Source organism: Sceloporus occidentalis, unplaced genomic scaffold (genome assembly GCF_023333645.1).
Source record: "Sceloporus occidentalis isolate IW3139 unplaced genomic scaffold, rSceOcc1.0.p SCAF_1, whole genome shotgun sequence".
NCBI lineage: Eukaryota > Metazoa > Chordata > Lepidosauria > Squamata > Phrynosomatidae > Sceloporus > Sceloporus occidentalis.
Window position 1 is genome coordinate 72054790 of NW_028316981.1, and position 18022 is coordinate 72072811.

The 18022-nt window shown below is 42.0% G+C and overlaps 1 protein-coding gene across 4 annotated transcripts in view; it reads right to left on the reverse strand.

The window, feature by feature from the left end:
• ACY1 (aminoacylase 1) overlaps positions 1-18022 on the reverse strand; it is a 48106-nt gene that overhangs the window by 22770 nt on the left and 7314 nt on the right. For 2 of the 4 annotated variants that reach the window (XM_089524716.1, XM_089524689.1), the window contains exons 1-2: positions 10086-10173; positions 7369-7520 (exon numbers count right to left, since the gene is read on the reverse strand). In XM_089524716.1, coding sequence (XP_089380842.1) covers positions 7369-7486 — 118 coding nt within the window. In that variant the 5' untranslated portion in view covers positions 7487-7520; positions 10086-10173. Of the gene's footprint in view, positions 1-7368; positions 7521-7634; positions 8855-10085; positions 10174-18022 lie in introns of those variants that run through there. The other 2 variants (XM_089524706.1, XM_089524697.1) reach the window with 2 other exon arrangements.

Below are 18022 nucleotides of genomic sequence, written 5' to 3' on the forward strand. Positions count from 1 at the left end.
AGAGGTTACCAGTGCATGTACTACAGTTTCAAGGTCCTTTCAGTCCAGACAGGGACGCAGCTGGCGTATCAGCCGAAGCTGGTACCAAGCGCTCCTGGCCATCGCATCCACTTGGGATGATAACTATAAGGATGAATCCAGGAGTACTCCCAAACTGCGAACTTTGTCCTTTAGGGGAAATGTGACCCCCTCCAGGACCGGATGACAAATTCTTCTGTCTGGATTTGGGGTACCTATCACAAGTACCTCTGTTTTCTCTGGATTCAACTTGAGTTTGTTTTCCCTCATCCAGCCCATTACTGACTTGAGGCAGGAGTCTAGAGAAGAGGTGCCATACTTAGTCACTATATCAGTTGGAGACATGGAGAGATAGATCTGGGTGTCATCAGCGTACTGATAACACCGAGCTCCATGTCTTCGGATGATCTCTCCCAGTGGCTTCATGTAAATGTTAAACAGCATGGGGGACAGGATGGCGCCCTGAGGGACACCAGATGTTAGCTCTCTTTTAGGAGAGGAACAGTCCCCCAGCCTCACCATCTGGAATCTTCCCGAGAAGTAGGACTGAAGCCACTGGAGCGCAGTGCCGCCAATGCCTAACTCTCTCAGGCGTTCCAGAAGGATACCATGGTCGATGGTATCGAAGGCCGCTGAGATGTCCAAGAGCACCAACAGGGTCACACTTCCCCCGTCGATACTCAGATGGAGATCATCGACTAAGGCGACCATGGCAGTCTCAACTCCGAACCCCGCCCTAAAGCCAGTTTGAAATGGGTCCAGATAATCAGTTTCATCCAAGACAGCTTGGAGTTGGAAGGCAACTGCCCTCTCAATCACCTTGCCCAAAAAAGGTAATAAAGAGACCGGTCTGTAGTTACTCATTTGTAGAGGGTCAAGAGAGGGTTTCTTCAAAATAGGTTTCACTATGGCCTGTTTTAAGGCTGATGGAAATGAACCCTCCTGTAGGGATGAATTAATTATACAAAGTAGTGAAATTATTATTATATCCCCTCCCAGCCAGGATGGGCAAGGGTAGAGAGGGCAGGTCGTCCTTCTTACATAGCCAAGAAGCTTGTCCACATCTTTGGTATTTACAAACTCAAAGTGATCCATTATAACCTTGTTACCAGAGGCACTGGACACCTCTTGTCGTGGTTCTGCTATAAAACTGGCGTTGAGATCAGCCCTTATCCGAGTGATTTTATCGGCAAAAAAGTTGTTAAAAGCGTCACAGCAGGCAGTAGTTGACTCTAATAAAGGGTTCAGGGTGTCGGGAGTTTGAGTTAATTCCCTGACTACCCTAAACAGCTCTGCTGGACGAGATTCTGCCGATGCAATATGAGCAGCATAGAAAGAATTCCTTGCTGCATTGACTGCCACTCCATAAGAATGTAACATGTTCTCATGGAGTGTCTTATCAGATATGCACTGATGTTTCCGCCAGTAACACTTTAGTCGGATGGATGGACTCTATTAAAGAGATCATGAGTATGAGTTTGCAGGAGTTGGGCAGAGCAGTGGAGGACAGGGGATCTTGGAGATGTCTCATCAGCAGGGTTGCCATGGGTCGAGAGCAACACGAAGGCAGTTAACAATAACAATGACTTCAGCATGGTGTAGTGGACTGAGTGTTGGACTATGACTCTGGAGACCAGGGTTTGAATCTCAGCTCAGCCATGAAACCCATGGGTGACCTTGGGCAAGTCACACTCTCTCAGCCTCAGAGGATGGCAAAGGCAAATGCCCTCTACAGAAACCTCTGAAGAAAAGCCCATGATAGGTTCATCTTAGGGTCATCATAAGTCGGAAATGACTTGAAGGAACACAACAACAACAATGACTTTAACACATCTGCCTGATAAAGAAGCCAGTGGAGCTTTTTTTAAAGAAGAAGAAGCCAGTGGAGTTCCAAAAGCTTGCAACATGCATTTTTGTGCACTTTGGTTGGCCCAATAAAGGTATCACTGTTGTGTGGATTTTGGATGTTATAGTATTATGGATGTTTGAGATGAATGTGAAATAAGATGGTCTTAATAAAGTGCACTAATCCAGCAAAGGTTCACTAAAACAATCAATTCATATGCAGCTATAATGTCAACAAGTTTGTTTCAAAATGACTTGACAATACTATGTTGTCTCTTAAGACCTATCTACAATCACCCACAATTAATGTGGGATGCCCGAGTGCGATTTCCTGAAACCCAGAAACCCAGTTATGTCCATCCATTATTGTGCTCAGCATTTGGATTTCAGTGTGCACTAGAAGAGCACCACTTCTTGTATTCCAGAATTCCTGCACATAGTGGCATAGTGATCAGCACAAGCATATTGGGGTTGCACACCAGAAGGCTTTTTAAGCAGTCTTTAATTTACTTAATTTACAGAGCTGTCCCACTGGCTTCACTGACCCAGGAAGAAACATGCCAAGTTACTCTTGAGTCTACTGAGCATGAGGGACCACCTGACTTCAACTCAATGCCTGTCTGAGCAAAGTAGACCAAAGCCAATGTATACTATAAACAAAAGTGGAGAAAACTGTTCCAGCTTAACTCGGTTGAGTGCTTGATGAATACAGATTTATTTCTGTTGCCATGAAAACAAGCCTTAAATCCCCATACTTTGTGACTTGTTAATAAAGATAACAGAGGGGCATTACTTGTCTGAAGTGAGCTCTGGAATGTGAACTTCATTTAGCACTGAAGTCCAAAGGGCATCAAACAATTTTCTGGACATAAAAGCCTTGCCTGTTTCATACTTTGGATAGCTATGGATGAAAGCTATGGATAAAAAAGTTGCTTTTTGGACTATAACTCCCAGAACTCTTCAGCCAGCAACAGTAGAAAACTGTTACCATTACAATTCTCAGAAACGTTTTTGATCTGACAGCATATGAACTGGCAACAACATTTGGGAGAAAATGTCTCAGTATTGTCAAAGATGGGTTGCCAATGCTAGTAACTCAAAGAGAGACATTTAGGGATTTCTCTGCTCTAGTACCTGTCATAGTGAAGGGGAAAGGTTTCAGATCTCTATCTATGGTAATGTTCTCCAAGACATAACTGGTACACACCCAAACACATATGGAGAAGGAATAGTGTGAGTGTGTCATATTAGGAAGGTAAAAGGCTGGTGGAAGATTATTGTGTGGGTCAGAGAACATGGCAGGAATCCTGGAGGAAGAGAATGTGTTAGGCAAGAAACAAAAGCTTTCTTCACACATACATACATATTTGTCCCAAACAGGAGCTTTGGGGGAATAATTTGTACACTGGCAAACATTTCATTCTGGTTTAGTAGAAAGATTGTCAGAAATGGTTAGAGGAAACAAGGGTCCAAGTCCTATGAGAGCTATGAACCTGCAAGGGGCATTAAGGAAATTGTTAGTTCTTAACCTCGCACACTGCCTCATTACTTCTTCCCACTGTATTTAAACTGGGGACAGAGGTCCGTTGTGCCTTGGAGAACATTTTCAATTTGTCAAATGAGAATAGTAGCACTCTCTCTCAATGGATTTTTCCTGACACCTGCTCATAGAATTACAGGTCGCAAAGTGCTCTTACACGTAGTAAACCAACTGGATTTTTTACCATTCTCTAGGTGCTCCTTCCCAAAAGTCCTAAACCCAGTTGCATAATCTATGATGAATTTCAAAAATTGGACTGCTTTTGGTGCGAGGATTTCAGCTCCCAACATTAAGCTCAGTTATCCAGGGTGTCAGTTGGGCCCATAGCAGGTTTCTTCTGCTCCCTTGCATAATGAGGACCATTTCTATCTTTAAAGTACAGAAGCAGTATTTGCCTTGACATTAAAAAAACAATGCAACAATGCAACAATTCAGCAATACAGTTGTCCCTCCATATTCGCTAGGGTTAGGGGAACAAGACCCCCGTGGATATGGAAAAACCGCAAATAACAAAAACACTGTTTTTACCTGAGAGGACACATCTCTAGGAATCTCTAGGTCCTCCAATGCAACTCTGTGGTCAATGTCCAACATACACTGACCATAGAATGGCACTGGAGTAGCTACAAATGATCTTTCAGTGCAACGTTTAGTTAAAGCTGACCACAGAGTTGCACTGGAGGACCTAGACAGTCCTAGAGAGAACATATTAATGAAATCCGTGAATAATCAAATCCGCAAATATCAAATCCGCAAATATGGAGGGATGACTGTATAAAGAAACATGCAACTGGCTCTGAAAGTTCAATGGGACTTTTGATACACATTTCTCTGACAGCAACATATACTTCCAGCAAAGTACATTCAAAATGCAGAGATAGTTAAGAAGCAGTTTGTTATACATAGCATAGAGGAGATCTGCTGTTTAAAATGTGGCCAGGCAAAATTTCCACTACGTGCAGCTAAGCCCTTGGATTGCTGAACTGTGGACTCAAGTCATAGTCAAAGCATGCTTCACCACACTGATTTTAAGTGTCTTAACAGGTGCTACCTTATACAGTCTACTGATAAGCAAGTCCCACAGTGTTCAGGCAAGGAAGTACAGGACTGTATCCTTGAGCATGTTTAATTATGTTTAATTGTTGCTTTACTGTTTATCTGCACCGTATCTACTCAGTGCTGGATTCTCTATTTTCCAAATTTTGAAAATGCTTCCTACCAACTACTCTAGTGCTTCAAAATAGCAAGGAGGTTTAGGTGTCAAGTGTCTAAACATTTTACCAGTAGAGTGAAGAGCAGCTTTCTGTGAGATACTAAATCTGTATTTAGGATGAATCATTTCAGAGTCCAGTCACGAGCTTCATCTGATTTTTTTCATCATATAAAAACTCCCTATATATGGAAAACATGTAAAAGAATTCAAAGATATAGTCATTTAGTCTGTAAAATCAGTATGTAAAGAGATCTTGTAGGACCTCTGAGAATAACTGAAAGAAAGAGGTTGGTAGCATGAGCTTTCATAGAAATCAGTCTATTTCCTCAGATGCTTTGCTTCCTCCACATCTGAGGAAGTAGACTGAAGAATACGAAAGTTCATGCTGCCAACTTCTTTCTTTCAGTTAGCCTCAAAGGTGCTACAAGATCTCTTTACAGGATGTTAAGGAATTAGTCTGCTATGTAAAGAGGAATATATTTTTCCTCCCTGTCAAGCAAGGGTGGACAATTCTCTCAGGTACAGGAGTCAATTTTCCATCCAGGGATTCTCCAGAGACTGCATGAATTGCCAAAAAATAAGGAGGGAAAAGGAAGTCCAGTTTTGATTTTTTTTAAAAAAATCATTTTTTAAAATGCTAAACAGTGGGTGGGGGGATGCATTCCTCCAGGCCACCATAGAGCCTTCCAGGAGATAAAATCCACCCCTTTTCTACAGAAAAGGAGCAGTCCAGGGATTCTAGAAAGGTCAAGGGCTACAGAAACAGCTTTCCAAACCCTCATGAAACTTCAGGGAGACACTTGGCCCGCTTAAAAATAAACCATAAATGAAAATACACCATTCAACATCTACAATTTGAAGTAATATAGCCAATCCACACTACCCTCAACAGTGTGAACAAAGCCTTAGGGACTTCTGCTCTGAAATGACATGCTAATGATATCTAAGCAACAACCCTTCTTTATTTTCTGTTCTAGTGATGTGTTTGGATATGAAAAACCTGGATGAGTCCACACTCGACTATTAATTTCACTGGGTGATTTTGGCAATGGGTTGTCTTGCAGCTTAAAGGACTGAAAACCAAGAAAATGGCAGACAGAATATATTAGCAGTATGTAGAAAAGTATTTTTGTTTTATATAATCACTGAAATAGAACTGTGGGGATTCAAGCAGGACCACTTTCTCAGTTGTAGGCTGACAATATTTTCTTGAGATAAAACCAGGACATTTGGGATGGCAAATAAGGGTTGGGGTTATGTGATATTCCATACTCGTGAAAAAGGAAGACAAAAAAGTGTTATTACATGAACCTGTTGAGCTAACAATTATTCTTCAGTGACAGAATTCATACAAAAAATAGATAGACGTACAGAGGGACTGGATTACACCACAATCATACAATGAATATTTCTCTGACAAAAGCAACAAATTTTGGTCCTTCACCATCTTATCATACACCTTCTCACACTGCATGATACAATTTTTTTACAACCACAATTTCAAACAGGGATCTTCAAACCATTTTTGCAAAATAACAGGGCATTTCTCTTGAAAACTGGACAAAACTGACATTTATATTAAAACAATAGAATGGTTTGGAAAAACGTACTGTCCTGTTTAAAACAGTACATATGGTCAGCCAATGTTGAGATGAAAGAACAGTCCTTCCTCCTACGCTGTTTCTATCCTACAGACTATAAGAACCTTAAGTGTACCTGAGTTTGTTTTCTTCTTCCTTCTCTATCGCTTTTACTTTGTGTGTCCTTCTTTTTAGAATGTAAGCACTATCTTTTTAAAATGTATTTATTTATAAGGTGTTCTTCTACCTCAAAAATCATAATCTAAATAACTACATTGGAAATGGTATCTACCTAGGACAATTCATTCCCTACATTGTTCTTTCCCTTTGCAAAGACTGGGGTACAAATGTATCAACCAAACAAGAGCACCACTGTAGTTGTTGTGGTGTGCCTTCAAGTCATTTCCTAAGGGGAACCGATCATGGGGGTTTCTAGGGCTGAGAGGACATGACTCACCAAAGGTCACCCAGCAAGTTTCCACAGCCAAGCAGAGAATCAAACTCTAATCTTCAGAGTCCTAGTCCTATGCTCAAACCACTACACCACACGGCCTCTCACCATTGTAGTCCTCAGTGCTATTTAATCTTCTTGTTAAAAGCAAGAAAATATCTCCGTACAGACCACCAAGAACAAAAAGTTGTTTTTTAATTATCAATTATGTGATATAAGGGGAGAGAAAAGGGATTCCCCTGTCCCCACAGTACTTTGCAAGTGGTTTCAAGTGTGGAGAGACAAAGTAAGATATCACAAAAAACATGCTGCAAATAACTAGACAGTAAAAAAATTAAAATATATGCAGTGTGCTCCACAGATACTTCAAAACTATATTCAAGATAATTCATACAAAGGCACAGAACAGTATTGATTCATGAACATAGAACATATATTCCAAATGAATGGGGGGGGGGTCTTCCTTTTACAGTGAAGGTGGGCTGCAGATGACAAGATACATGCAGTAAATTGCAGCCAGAACCAGGTGAAAGACATGCAATTCCAATGATCATTCTAAAACACCAGTTTGTTTTGTTCACTCTGGGAGCACCACTGCTGGCTACGAAAGTAAGCAACACCCTCTGGATGTAATCTGGTTGTGTGTAGAAGTACCTATTGAGTAGGCTGCAACATAACTTTCCCTTTCTGAAATCAAAGAAGAAAAAGCCTTCTTCCATACCATAATCAGGTTCAGGCTGGACCGTCTTGATTCTCAGATATTCCCGGAAGAGAGTGACTGAGGGGTCTTCTTTGGGATCCTTCTCCCCTAGCTTCCGAGGGTCTTTCTCTGGCAGCATTTTAGTGTTTCTGGATACAGGATGCTAGAGCCCTCTGTAAAATAAGAAAGGGTAGACAAGAAGTGAGGGCAGAGAGAGATGGGGGAAACACTGCTCCTCCTTATATACATTACAAAATTGAATTTTGTTGTTACAGGTACTAACTTACATGAGCCACACTTAATTCCTGCTTAATTCTCACTTCACTGGGGCTGCAGCAGTGAGAGGAAATTGTCATCTTGTTACCGTGTGGTACAAATAATTGATTCATAATTTGAAAACTGCCCTGGACAGCATTAGCTATAATAGTAGTAATAATAGCTTGAACACATCTATCTGATTCTAAGCAGTTCAGCACTAGAAAAAAAATCATAATTACCCCAAAGCAAAAAGATCCTGATCAGGTCTTTCTTTCCACTCCACCACACTTACAATTATGATCACAAAGTTTGCAGAAGCAGCTTCCTGGGTAATTCAACTGGTGCTGGAAACAAGGAACTGGTACAACTGTGGGTGGGATCGGTGAGACCTATCAGAAGTTCAGTTTAACAAAAGTGGATGTGTGTTGGGAACACCAAAAGATTGGAAAACTGACTTGCAAGTTGGCAGGAGGGTTGCTACTTTTTTCTGACACATGTTATATATACATATTTTCTGATACAGGTTAATATGTACATACAAGGCAGAAACTACATTGGTGTAGTTTTATCCTGCAGGAGTGAGGAAAGCTGAACCTGCTAAATTAGTACCTGTTATGTAAAAGGCATAGCGTGCAGATCAACACGTAGCTGATCTAACTTGGGACAGATGGGGTCAAAACTCCTGTTGGGAGAACTCTGTCAGGAAAAGCTCCAGACTCTCTGCTCTCAGGTCCGTTAGACAACATGGTGCTGAAGAATCAACAGAAACCTTTTAGAAATCACAGTGGTGACTGCAGCTGAAGGGAGGTAGACAGGACAAATGGCCAAGAGAGGTGCATTCATCCTTTTTTGTCTGTGGTGTAGCAGTTTCAGTGATGGACTAGGACTCTGGGAGACCAGGGTCCAGAACACACTGCAGAAATAATCCAGTTTGAGACCGCTTTAGATGCCCTGGCTCAGGGCTAGGGAATGCTGAGAGCTCAAGTTTATTTGGGCACCAGAGCTCTCTGGCAGAGAAGGCTAAACTCACAAAATACAGTTCTCAGAATCCCCTGGACAGGGCAGTTAAAGTGGTCTCAAACTGGATTATTTCTGCAGTGTGTTTTGGACCCAGGATTTTAATCCTTGCCCAGTCATGGGAGATTTTGCACAAGCTGTACTCTCTCATTTCAGAGGAAGGCAATGACAAACTCCCTCTGAACAAATCTTGCTGAGAAAAGCCTGTGGTGGGTTTGCTTTAGGGGCCCCATAAATTGGAAACAACTTGAAGGCACACAACAACAACAACAACAACAACAAGTAGTAAGTAAGGCCACAATCTAGGCTGCAAGTGAGGGTGGCATGGAAGGTAAAGATAGGGATTAAGGAAGCTAAAGAAAAGTTGTGGCAATTATTTAAAGATATAAGAAGAAAGAAGAGGCAGCGTGGTGTAGTGGTTTGAGTGAACTGTGACTCTGGAGACCAGGGTTTGATTTCCGCTTGGCCTTGAAATCCATTGGGCAAGTGACTTTATCACACGGGACAGATCCCATGCAGAAACTGGATTTAAAGTGAAAACAATCCACAATCCATGACGTTCGGGGTTAACCCAAACAGAAAGCGGGTAGTTTTTCAGAAGACGCTGGCATCAATGGGAAATAATGCGACATTAATCCAAAGGGAAAGTCAACAAAACCCCACTCCTTTTTACTTTCGGGGAAGGAGAGGGTCTTGTCGACTTTCCATTTTAATTAATGTCACGTTATTTCTCATTTGACATCAACACGTCTGAAAAGCAACCTGCTTTTGCGTGTGTTCTGCGGACTTTTAAATCCCATTTCTTCATGGGATTTAACCAATTTGCCCCCAGTTTGCTTGTGTTTCATAAAACTGCCTGCCTCAGGGAAAGGCAATGGCAGACCTCCTCTGAACAAACCTTGCCAAGGAAACCCCATGATAAGAGTTCACCTTAGTTAGGGTTGCCGCAAGTTGCACACAACTTAAAGGCACACAACACAGAAACCGTAAGCAACCAGGTATGGCAACAGTCACCTGTCGGCAGGTAGGTTACCCTGTGTTTCTAATGGATAAAAGAAAAACAAAGCGTCTGGAGTTGGGAGAGGAAGTTTCAGAAGAGAAATACAGCAAATAAGTAAATAAGTAAAGAGGGATTTAGCTTTGGAGTTGCAGAAGCAGCCTCTGCCCCGGTGTAGAGGCAGTTGATGAGAGTAAGTGGCTTGCGCCTTAAGAATATGACTCTGGAGGAGGCCAGGGTTCGAATCCTGATAAGTCACACTGTCTCAGCCTCAGAGACCGCTTTAAATGTGTCTTGGCTCAAGGCTATGGAATTCTGGGAGTTGGAGTTTGTTGTGGGGCCCCACAACAAACTCCAACTCCCAGAATTCCATAGCCTTGAGCCAAGACACATTTAAAGCGGTGCCAACCCAGGTTATTCCTCCAGTGTGGATGCAGTCCTAGGGCAGCCTTTCTTTCTCTCCTACCTTCAGAGGCTGGAGGCTTATAAGTAAACAAGCCGTTCCTCAGGCGCCGCTTCCCTCCCTCTTGCCTGCCTTCCTCCTCTCCTCGCCGGCTCTGCTGCACTACTTGGGGCGGCTGGCCAGCAGCAGCAGCAGCAGCAGGAGGAAGGACTGAGGGAGGGAAGGAAGGGAGGAAGGTCCTCCCTCTGGCCCGCCCTCTGAGGCAGGGCCATCATCATCTGCTGCCCCCCTTCCTCGAGGCCCTGCCCTATGCCCAGGCCTCAGTCAGGGGGCTCTTGCTGCTTCTGGCTCCCCTTCCCTCCCCTCAAAATGGAGGACCTGGCCCCAGGGGAAGCTCCAGACACTCCCTAGGCATAGTCACTCCATGCTCCCTCCTCTCAGTCAGGCTCCAAGTGGAGAGCACTGAGGGGAAGAAAAATGGAGGACATGGCCACAGAAAAGCTCAAGACACTCATAGGAATGTGAATTCATGCTCCTTAGGCTCAAAGTGGAGGACGCTGAGGGGGAAAGTGGAGGGCATGACTCAAAAGACTCATGCTTTATCACACTCGGGGGCAAACGGGATTTACTAGACAAAACCAGGAAATGTCGTGTGATAAACATCAGGCATTTCCTGGTTTTCTCTAGTTTAACTCGTTTAAATCCTGTTTGCCTCCTAGTCTGATAAAGCATAAAATGGTCCTTAGGCTCAAAGTGCAGGGCACTGAGGAAAAATGGAGGAGGACATGGCCAAAGGAAAGACAATCATAGAAATGTCAGTTCATGCTTCTTAGGCTCGAAGTGGGAGATGTTAAAGGGGAAAAATGGAGGGCATGACCAAACAAAAGCACAAACACACACATATAAAGATAAATCCATGCATCCCAGCCATGCTCAGAATGGAAGACATTGAATTATTACTGGACTGAAGGCAGAAATGTAGGATATGTCCTGGAAAAGGAGGACCTCTGGTCACCCTGGTCCTCAGGAACTGAGGAGGTGGACGAAGAAGGAAGGAAGGGCTTAGGCTGGGATTCCCAGTGGCCAGGAGCTGGGCTGGAGAGGAGCCACCATTAAATGCTCTTCTCCTTTGGCTTCCCAGGAGTTGCCAGGCTAGTTTTCTGAGGAAGCAGTTCTAAGTAGGGTGACCAGGGGTCCTCCTTTTCCAGGATATGCCCTACAAAGGTTTCAGATAAACAAGTCATGCCAGACAAATCTGATCTCTTTCTCTTATAAAATTACCAGCTTGGTAGATGAAGGGAATGCTGTGGATATAGTATATCTTGATTTCAGTAAGGCCTTTGACAAGGTTTCCAATTACATTCTTGCAAACAAGCTTATAGAATGTGGGCTAGACAAGGCAACTGTTAAGTGGACATGGATTTGTAATTGATTGACCGGCAGAACCCAAAGGGTGCTCAACAATGTCTCCTTTTCATCCTGGAGAGAAGTGACCAGTGGGGTCCCACAGGGCTCTGTCCTGGGCCCAGTGCTATTCAACATCTTTATCAATGACTTGGATGACAGAATTGGGGCATACTTATCAAATTTGCAGATGACACCAAATTAGGAGGAATAGCTAATAGTCCAGAGGACAGGATCAAAATTCAAAATGACCTGAATAGACTAGAAAGCTGGGCCAAAGCTAACAAAAAGAAATTCAACACAGAGAAATGTAAGGTACTGCACTTAGGGCAGAAAAATGAAATGCACAGATATAGGATGGGGGACACCTGGCTGAATGAAACTACGTGTGAAAGGGATCTGGGAGTCCAAGTAGACCACAAGTTGAACATGAGTCAACAGTGCTATGCGGCAGCTAAAATAAGTCAAAAAGGACATTGAGAAACTGGAGCGTGTCCAAAGGAGGGCTACTAAAATGGTGAAGGGTCTGGAAACCATGCCCTATGAGGAAAGGCTCAGGGAGCTGGGGATGTTTAGCCTGGAGAAGAGAAGGTTAAGAGGTGATATGATAGCTCTGTTTAAATATTTGAAGGGGTGTCATATTGAGGAGGGAGCAAGCTTGTTTTCTGCTGCTCCAGAGAACAGGAACCGGAACAATGGATGCAAACTACAGGAAAAGAGATTCCACCTCAACATTAGGAGCAACTTCTTGACAGTAAGGGCTGTTCAGCAGTGGAACACACTCCCTCCAAGTGTGGTGGAGTCTCCTTTCTTAGAGGTCTTTAAACAGAGGCTGGATGGCCATCTGTCAGGGATGCTTTGATTGAGAGTTGCTGCATGGCAGGGGCTTGGACTGGATGGCCCTTGTGGTCTCTTCCAACTCTATTATTTTTTGATTCTGTGATTCCATGATTTCAATCTTCTGTCTAGGAGGAATTCCAAAATGTCCTCCGTTTTGAGCATGCTGAGAAGCCCCTTAAATAACACCACATTTGCTGTTCCTCTTTGAGAAAGGCTCTACTTGGCACCCTGCCCTCGCTGCAAAAAGGAGGAGAGGATGGCTCATTCTCAAGTTCTTCTTTCCCAGGAGCAGTAGCAGACAGGACTCTTACACAGAGCTCAGGAAGCCTTTGTTTCTGAAAGGGGAAAAGGACAGCAAACATGTTAGGCAATGGGCTGCTTGAGGGCACAATGCAAATGATGAAAGAGTTTCTTTCTGAATTTTAGCACAATGGGCAAATGAAAAGAATAATCCAAATGGTGATTCAGTCAAAGGCTTGTTGCTAGTCAAGTAGAATATTAAGCCTTTGTTTTGCTCAGAGTTCTGTAAGCATATTGCAAGCCAACAAGGCATTTTAGCAAAGGCAAGTTCATCAGAAAAATATGGTTGAATGCAGTACTTAATAACAAAACTGTAGATAAACCATATGAAATGGATTTATATATGAGGGTTTCTAGCTTTTATTTGGGTGTGTCCTCCATTTTTCTTGAATGTCCTACATTTGGTGCTGCTGTGTCCTCCTTTGCAGTTACGACATCTGGTCACCCTGTCACATGTCCTCACCCACCAGAAGACCTTGCACCTACTGAGATATGGCCACAAGGAGGAAATCCCGTTGACATTTTGTCCCAACTCTTACGAACACAAATATTGAAGCTGCTTCACATGAAAGCCCCTTTTTCTTACATCCCATTTTTCTCATATGGCAGTCAGCTGACAAAAACAGCAGTTCTGTAGTGCCTTCAAAGTGGTTTGCAGGGGGCATCTTGTTGTAACCTTATCTACAGCATCCTTAAAGTACTCTCTTATCATGATATGGTAATAAGCTTGGCTGAATCCAGTTTACATATCCTGGGGTAGTGGTGTTGGTCATATAGCAAAGTACAATGACAGTGAAAATCCCCAAATAATTATACCTTTATTGGGACAACCAAAATACACAATATTTATGTTGCAATCTTTCAAAGCTCCACTGACTTCATCAGGTAAAGGTGTAAAAATCATTGAGGGGGGAATAAAGTTAATCATAGGCCTGCATTTTGTCAAGATGTGGATGTTGTTTATTTGTGGCAGAGGCAAAGTAGTCCCCAACAACAAATGGGGTTTTGTGACTGCTCATTTATGCTTCTCGTAATAAGTTTCCATTCACACAGGACCTCTGGTATGTGCTATCTGTGGAGCAGGAGAAAGAAGAAGAGCTTTGGAAAGTTACAAGGTGGTGCTGAAAAGTTCTCTGCTGACCATGAATGACTTTGAGCCATGAAAATGTATGTACTATTATATTCACCCCAAATATTTGACACATTGTTTCAAAATATTGCTCTGCTCTCTCATCTCTAAATCTTTCAAAAATTTCTTTCCTTTCAAACTTTTTAAGGGGTGGAAACAGGAAACAGTCAGATGGAGCAAGACCTGATTAGTAGGGTAAATGCACTCAAACCTCATGTTCATCAAAACACACGTCGTCTTCCCAGCCCTGTGAGCAAGTGCATTTCCTGCAAAAAGAGAATACCTTTCCACAACTTCCTTCACCATTTTTCCTTCAATCAGCACAGCAAGTTATTCTGCATTAACTGTTTGGCCCTAATAAAGATAGTAATCAAAATACCTTTCTTCTCCCAAGAAAGCTGTGGCCAAGACCTTTCCTGCTGACCTTATGAGTCTTTAATTTTTTGACTGTGGAGAACCCAAGTGCCACCACTGCAAGGACTGTTGGTCTCTGGATCATGGTGATGTCACCATGATTCATCAACAGTGATGAGTTGTTCCAAAAATTATCCCTAGATTGCCCAAAATCAAATCGGATGTATCCACTCAATTTCATTTTTGCTCAACATTTAAACATTTTAGCACCACTTCGCTGACAGCTTCTGCATAGCCAACTGTTCATGAATTATAAACCCAACACATTCTCAGGACATCTCTAGTGTTTCAGCAATTGTTTTAGCTGAGATTCTGCCAAAATCAGGACATGAACACACTCAACAATTTCAGAAGCTGACACTGTTGAAGGTTGCCCAGACTTTGCTGCATCTTCAGTCTCAAAATTTCCACACTCAAAATTGGCATGCTACTTCTTCACCTTTGAGTATGACAGGCACTTGTCACTCAATGTTTGCACCATACATTCATAGATTTCCTTTGGCGTTTTCTTCTGCAGGAACAGGAACTTCATGGCTGGCCTGGAGTTCAGCACTTGAAAATTCCACACTCTTCAGTGGCATGGTTTTATCAATAATCCGAAAAATAAAAAAATAAAAATCAGAATTTAGAGCTACAACCCTGCAGATTGGCAGTTTACAACACCAAAGAACACTTTTGAGCTACAGTGTCAAAATTAGGCTCAGATTTTAGGAAGTTGCCAAGGCAAGAACTTTTCAGCACCTCCTTGTAGGTTTTGGACATCAGCTCTCACAATCTCCCTGGATTTCTGTGAACTGCAGTCCAGAGAAATAACTTTTCCAAGCTCTGATAAACTAGCTTTCTTATCACCTGTAAAGCATGTTTATTGGCTCCGTATTTGTATGTTTGATGCAAGAAGCTTGATATAGCGAGGAAACTACCTGATTGTGATTGTTTAATGCTCCAACTATGTAAAGTTCTCACTTTGAAATCAAGAGATCATGTGTATAAGGACTGCACTGTTAGTGTGTATGGAGATTATTGCATGAGGGTGCTTTTGTAATATAATTGTGTAATTTAATGTTATTACAATGGTAGCAGTAGTGCTATTGATGCACTTATTTCTGCATTACTTTTCAATAGCATGACAGTCCTTGTTTTGTGTGACAAATGTTTCCAGTCCCTTTTCTTCCTGCTTTGCGCATGTGTTTTTTTATTTTATTTTATTTTGAAGAAGGTTGAAAACCAAACAGATTGTTGTAACATGTTTGAATTCCATATGCCAGCAGAATCTTAGATTAAAGTATAATTCACCAACAAAACATGGAACAACAACAAAGAGAAGCTAATAAACCAATCCAGTTATTGCAACTCAAGCTCTATTTTGTGGGCTATGATAATTACCAGAAATATATACATAAATAAGTAAATTAGCACCTCAAGAATTGAGCAAAACAAGCCTTCTTCGCTAAACCAGAAGGCCCATGATGTAACAGAAGCAGGGAGAGGAGTTGATGATACACCCACTTGCACCACATCAACCTCACAATAACACTATTGTAGTCCTCTAGAACAATCTGTACATGTGCCATCCCATGAATGTAGCAATATTTAGCAGTTATTGATGGGTATCTCTTGTTAATGCGAAATTGCATAATAACGGTATAACAACAGATCAGCAGCAGATGAGTGATGATGTCATGCAAAAAGGAGAGGGATCAGGTTGTAATTCCACTTCAGTTCCACCACTAGCACCTCATGCGATAATATCCTATGTGTTTCACCACTTTTTAAATTGTTAATGTAAAGCCACTCAAGCTAAACATTTGGAAGGAAGCCATAGTTCAGTTTTTCAGCCTGCAGTCTTCCACTTCCATTACAGGTCTTTTCAGAAGTAAGGTCTATTGAGTTCAATTGGATTTACTCTTCATGTTTTATTGAGAGTCATCATACACTGTTCAGTTTCCGGAGAAGGATGTTATGACTCAAGGCGACTGTTAAAATACACTGTAATTTGGTTCTCAACATGTGCAAAGTATTTATTATATAGCACTCCTTACCCCTTTACTACTCTACTTACCATAACATCCAGCCTTAGTGCTGAAAAATGTGTTCTCCCTGTTGTCCTTCTGTCAGCAGGTAAATAGCTGTTTTTCAGATGGACAGTTTGCATTTTAAACTGGTTTGCTTGGAATTAACTTTCTTATTATATTTAAAATTTATTAATCTGCTTTATGTTTTCACTGAGTTTGTTCTGTTTGCTTCTATCACTGTTTGCTGCTTTTTGCACAACTGTCTAGGAGAAAGGAATGGGGTAGATAGAATAAATCAATTACCTGGCATAATGAAAAAATACTGGAGAAGCAGACACTTAGCATGCAGGTGTGTTTTATTTTCACAAACTGCCATGTTTATTAACACATGGAAAAAATAATTTCAGGCTCTTATGCTTTCTCAATGCAGTTGGCCCAGCAGTTCCAATCCCTGAGCTCCTATCATTCACTTTGCCCGTTTATCCTCAAGATCCCTCCTTGGATTTGCACTCAAGTATTAAGATAACCATTATAGTGGACAAGTGGACCAGTGTGGTAATGCGTGATCCTCCTTGTCAATTCTTAAATGAAAACATTCAGATACAGTTGTGGAAAACAAAACCAGTGAAGATTTGTTACATAACAAGCTAAACATAAACTCCCTGAACTCTTTCCACTCATCTCTCAGATATCCTCCAGTCCCTTCTTGTTATCCAGACATATCCAAAAACCCTTTTTATACAAAAGTTTCTGGGTTTTTTATATTTGTCCTGTATATACTCCTTTCACGCCAGCAGTCTATGACCTGTAACTGACTGGCTCTATCCAAGCTTGCCCACTTTCTCAGTTCACCAATGAGGCAAAGAATAGCCTCCTAAGTCAGTGCTTCTCTGGCAATCTCATGTTGGGTACCAGTTGTTGTTGTGCCTTCAAGTCGTTTTTTACTTATGGTGACCCTAAGGTGAACCTATCATAGGGATCTTGGCAAGATTTGTTCAGAGGGGGTTTGGCATTGCCACTGTCTGAGACTGAGAGAGTGTGACCAGCAGTTACTTGTACCTAATGTACCAGGACAAAAATTAAATTTATGCCCAGTGGGCACAACTATTTCTTTCTTTTCTGGAAACTTGTCAGGGACCAGCAGCCAACAGCTCAGGGACTGGCCATGGTCCAGGACCACCACTTTGAATGGTGCCATCTAGATGCTGTTGGACAGCAATTGGGAAAGTGCAGTTCAAAAAGAGCTGGAATGCTGTATTTTCTCCAGCCCTGGCCTAGAGGGTCCCTTCTGTACAAGAATTCCCTTTGTGACTGCTTTCATTCAGAATTTGGAGCCCTTTTGGACTATATCTCCCTGAATCTCCCAGCCAGCATGTCCAGTAGACTCGCTGACTGGAGCATTCTGGGAGACATAGCAAAATAAAATAAAATTCAAAGCTGTGCTTTTACAAGTAGTGTCTTCTAAACTGCTGGCTTGAATAACACATAATGGATAGCACAATGGGTTACTGTTAGTGTTTCAGGCGCCATCTCTGTTATTTCAACCTCACAAGAGTATTTTTTATTCCCAGACTGCAAACTGAGAGGGGGAAGCTGAGAGAGAAGGCAGTGCTGATAAAGCCACCTAGTGAATTCACAGTAAGGCTTTTGCCTTACAGATCGTATTTTAAGTTGCTAGAGTAAATCAACCATCTCCACTCTGCAGAGACAATTTTGGATTAGCAATTCTAAAATAAATAAATAAATTGCTTCCTACATTTCCAGGCACCACACATAGATTCATGGAAGAAAAGGGGAAAGACTAATTTCCATTCTTCAGCAAAACAACCTACAAGAAAGTCCTACTGCATATATTTCATGCACAATAGTTTTCATAGTACAGAATCTTTTGAGATGTGATT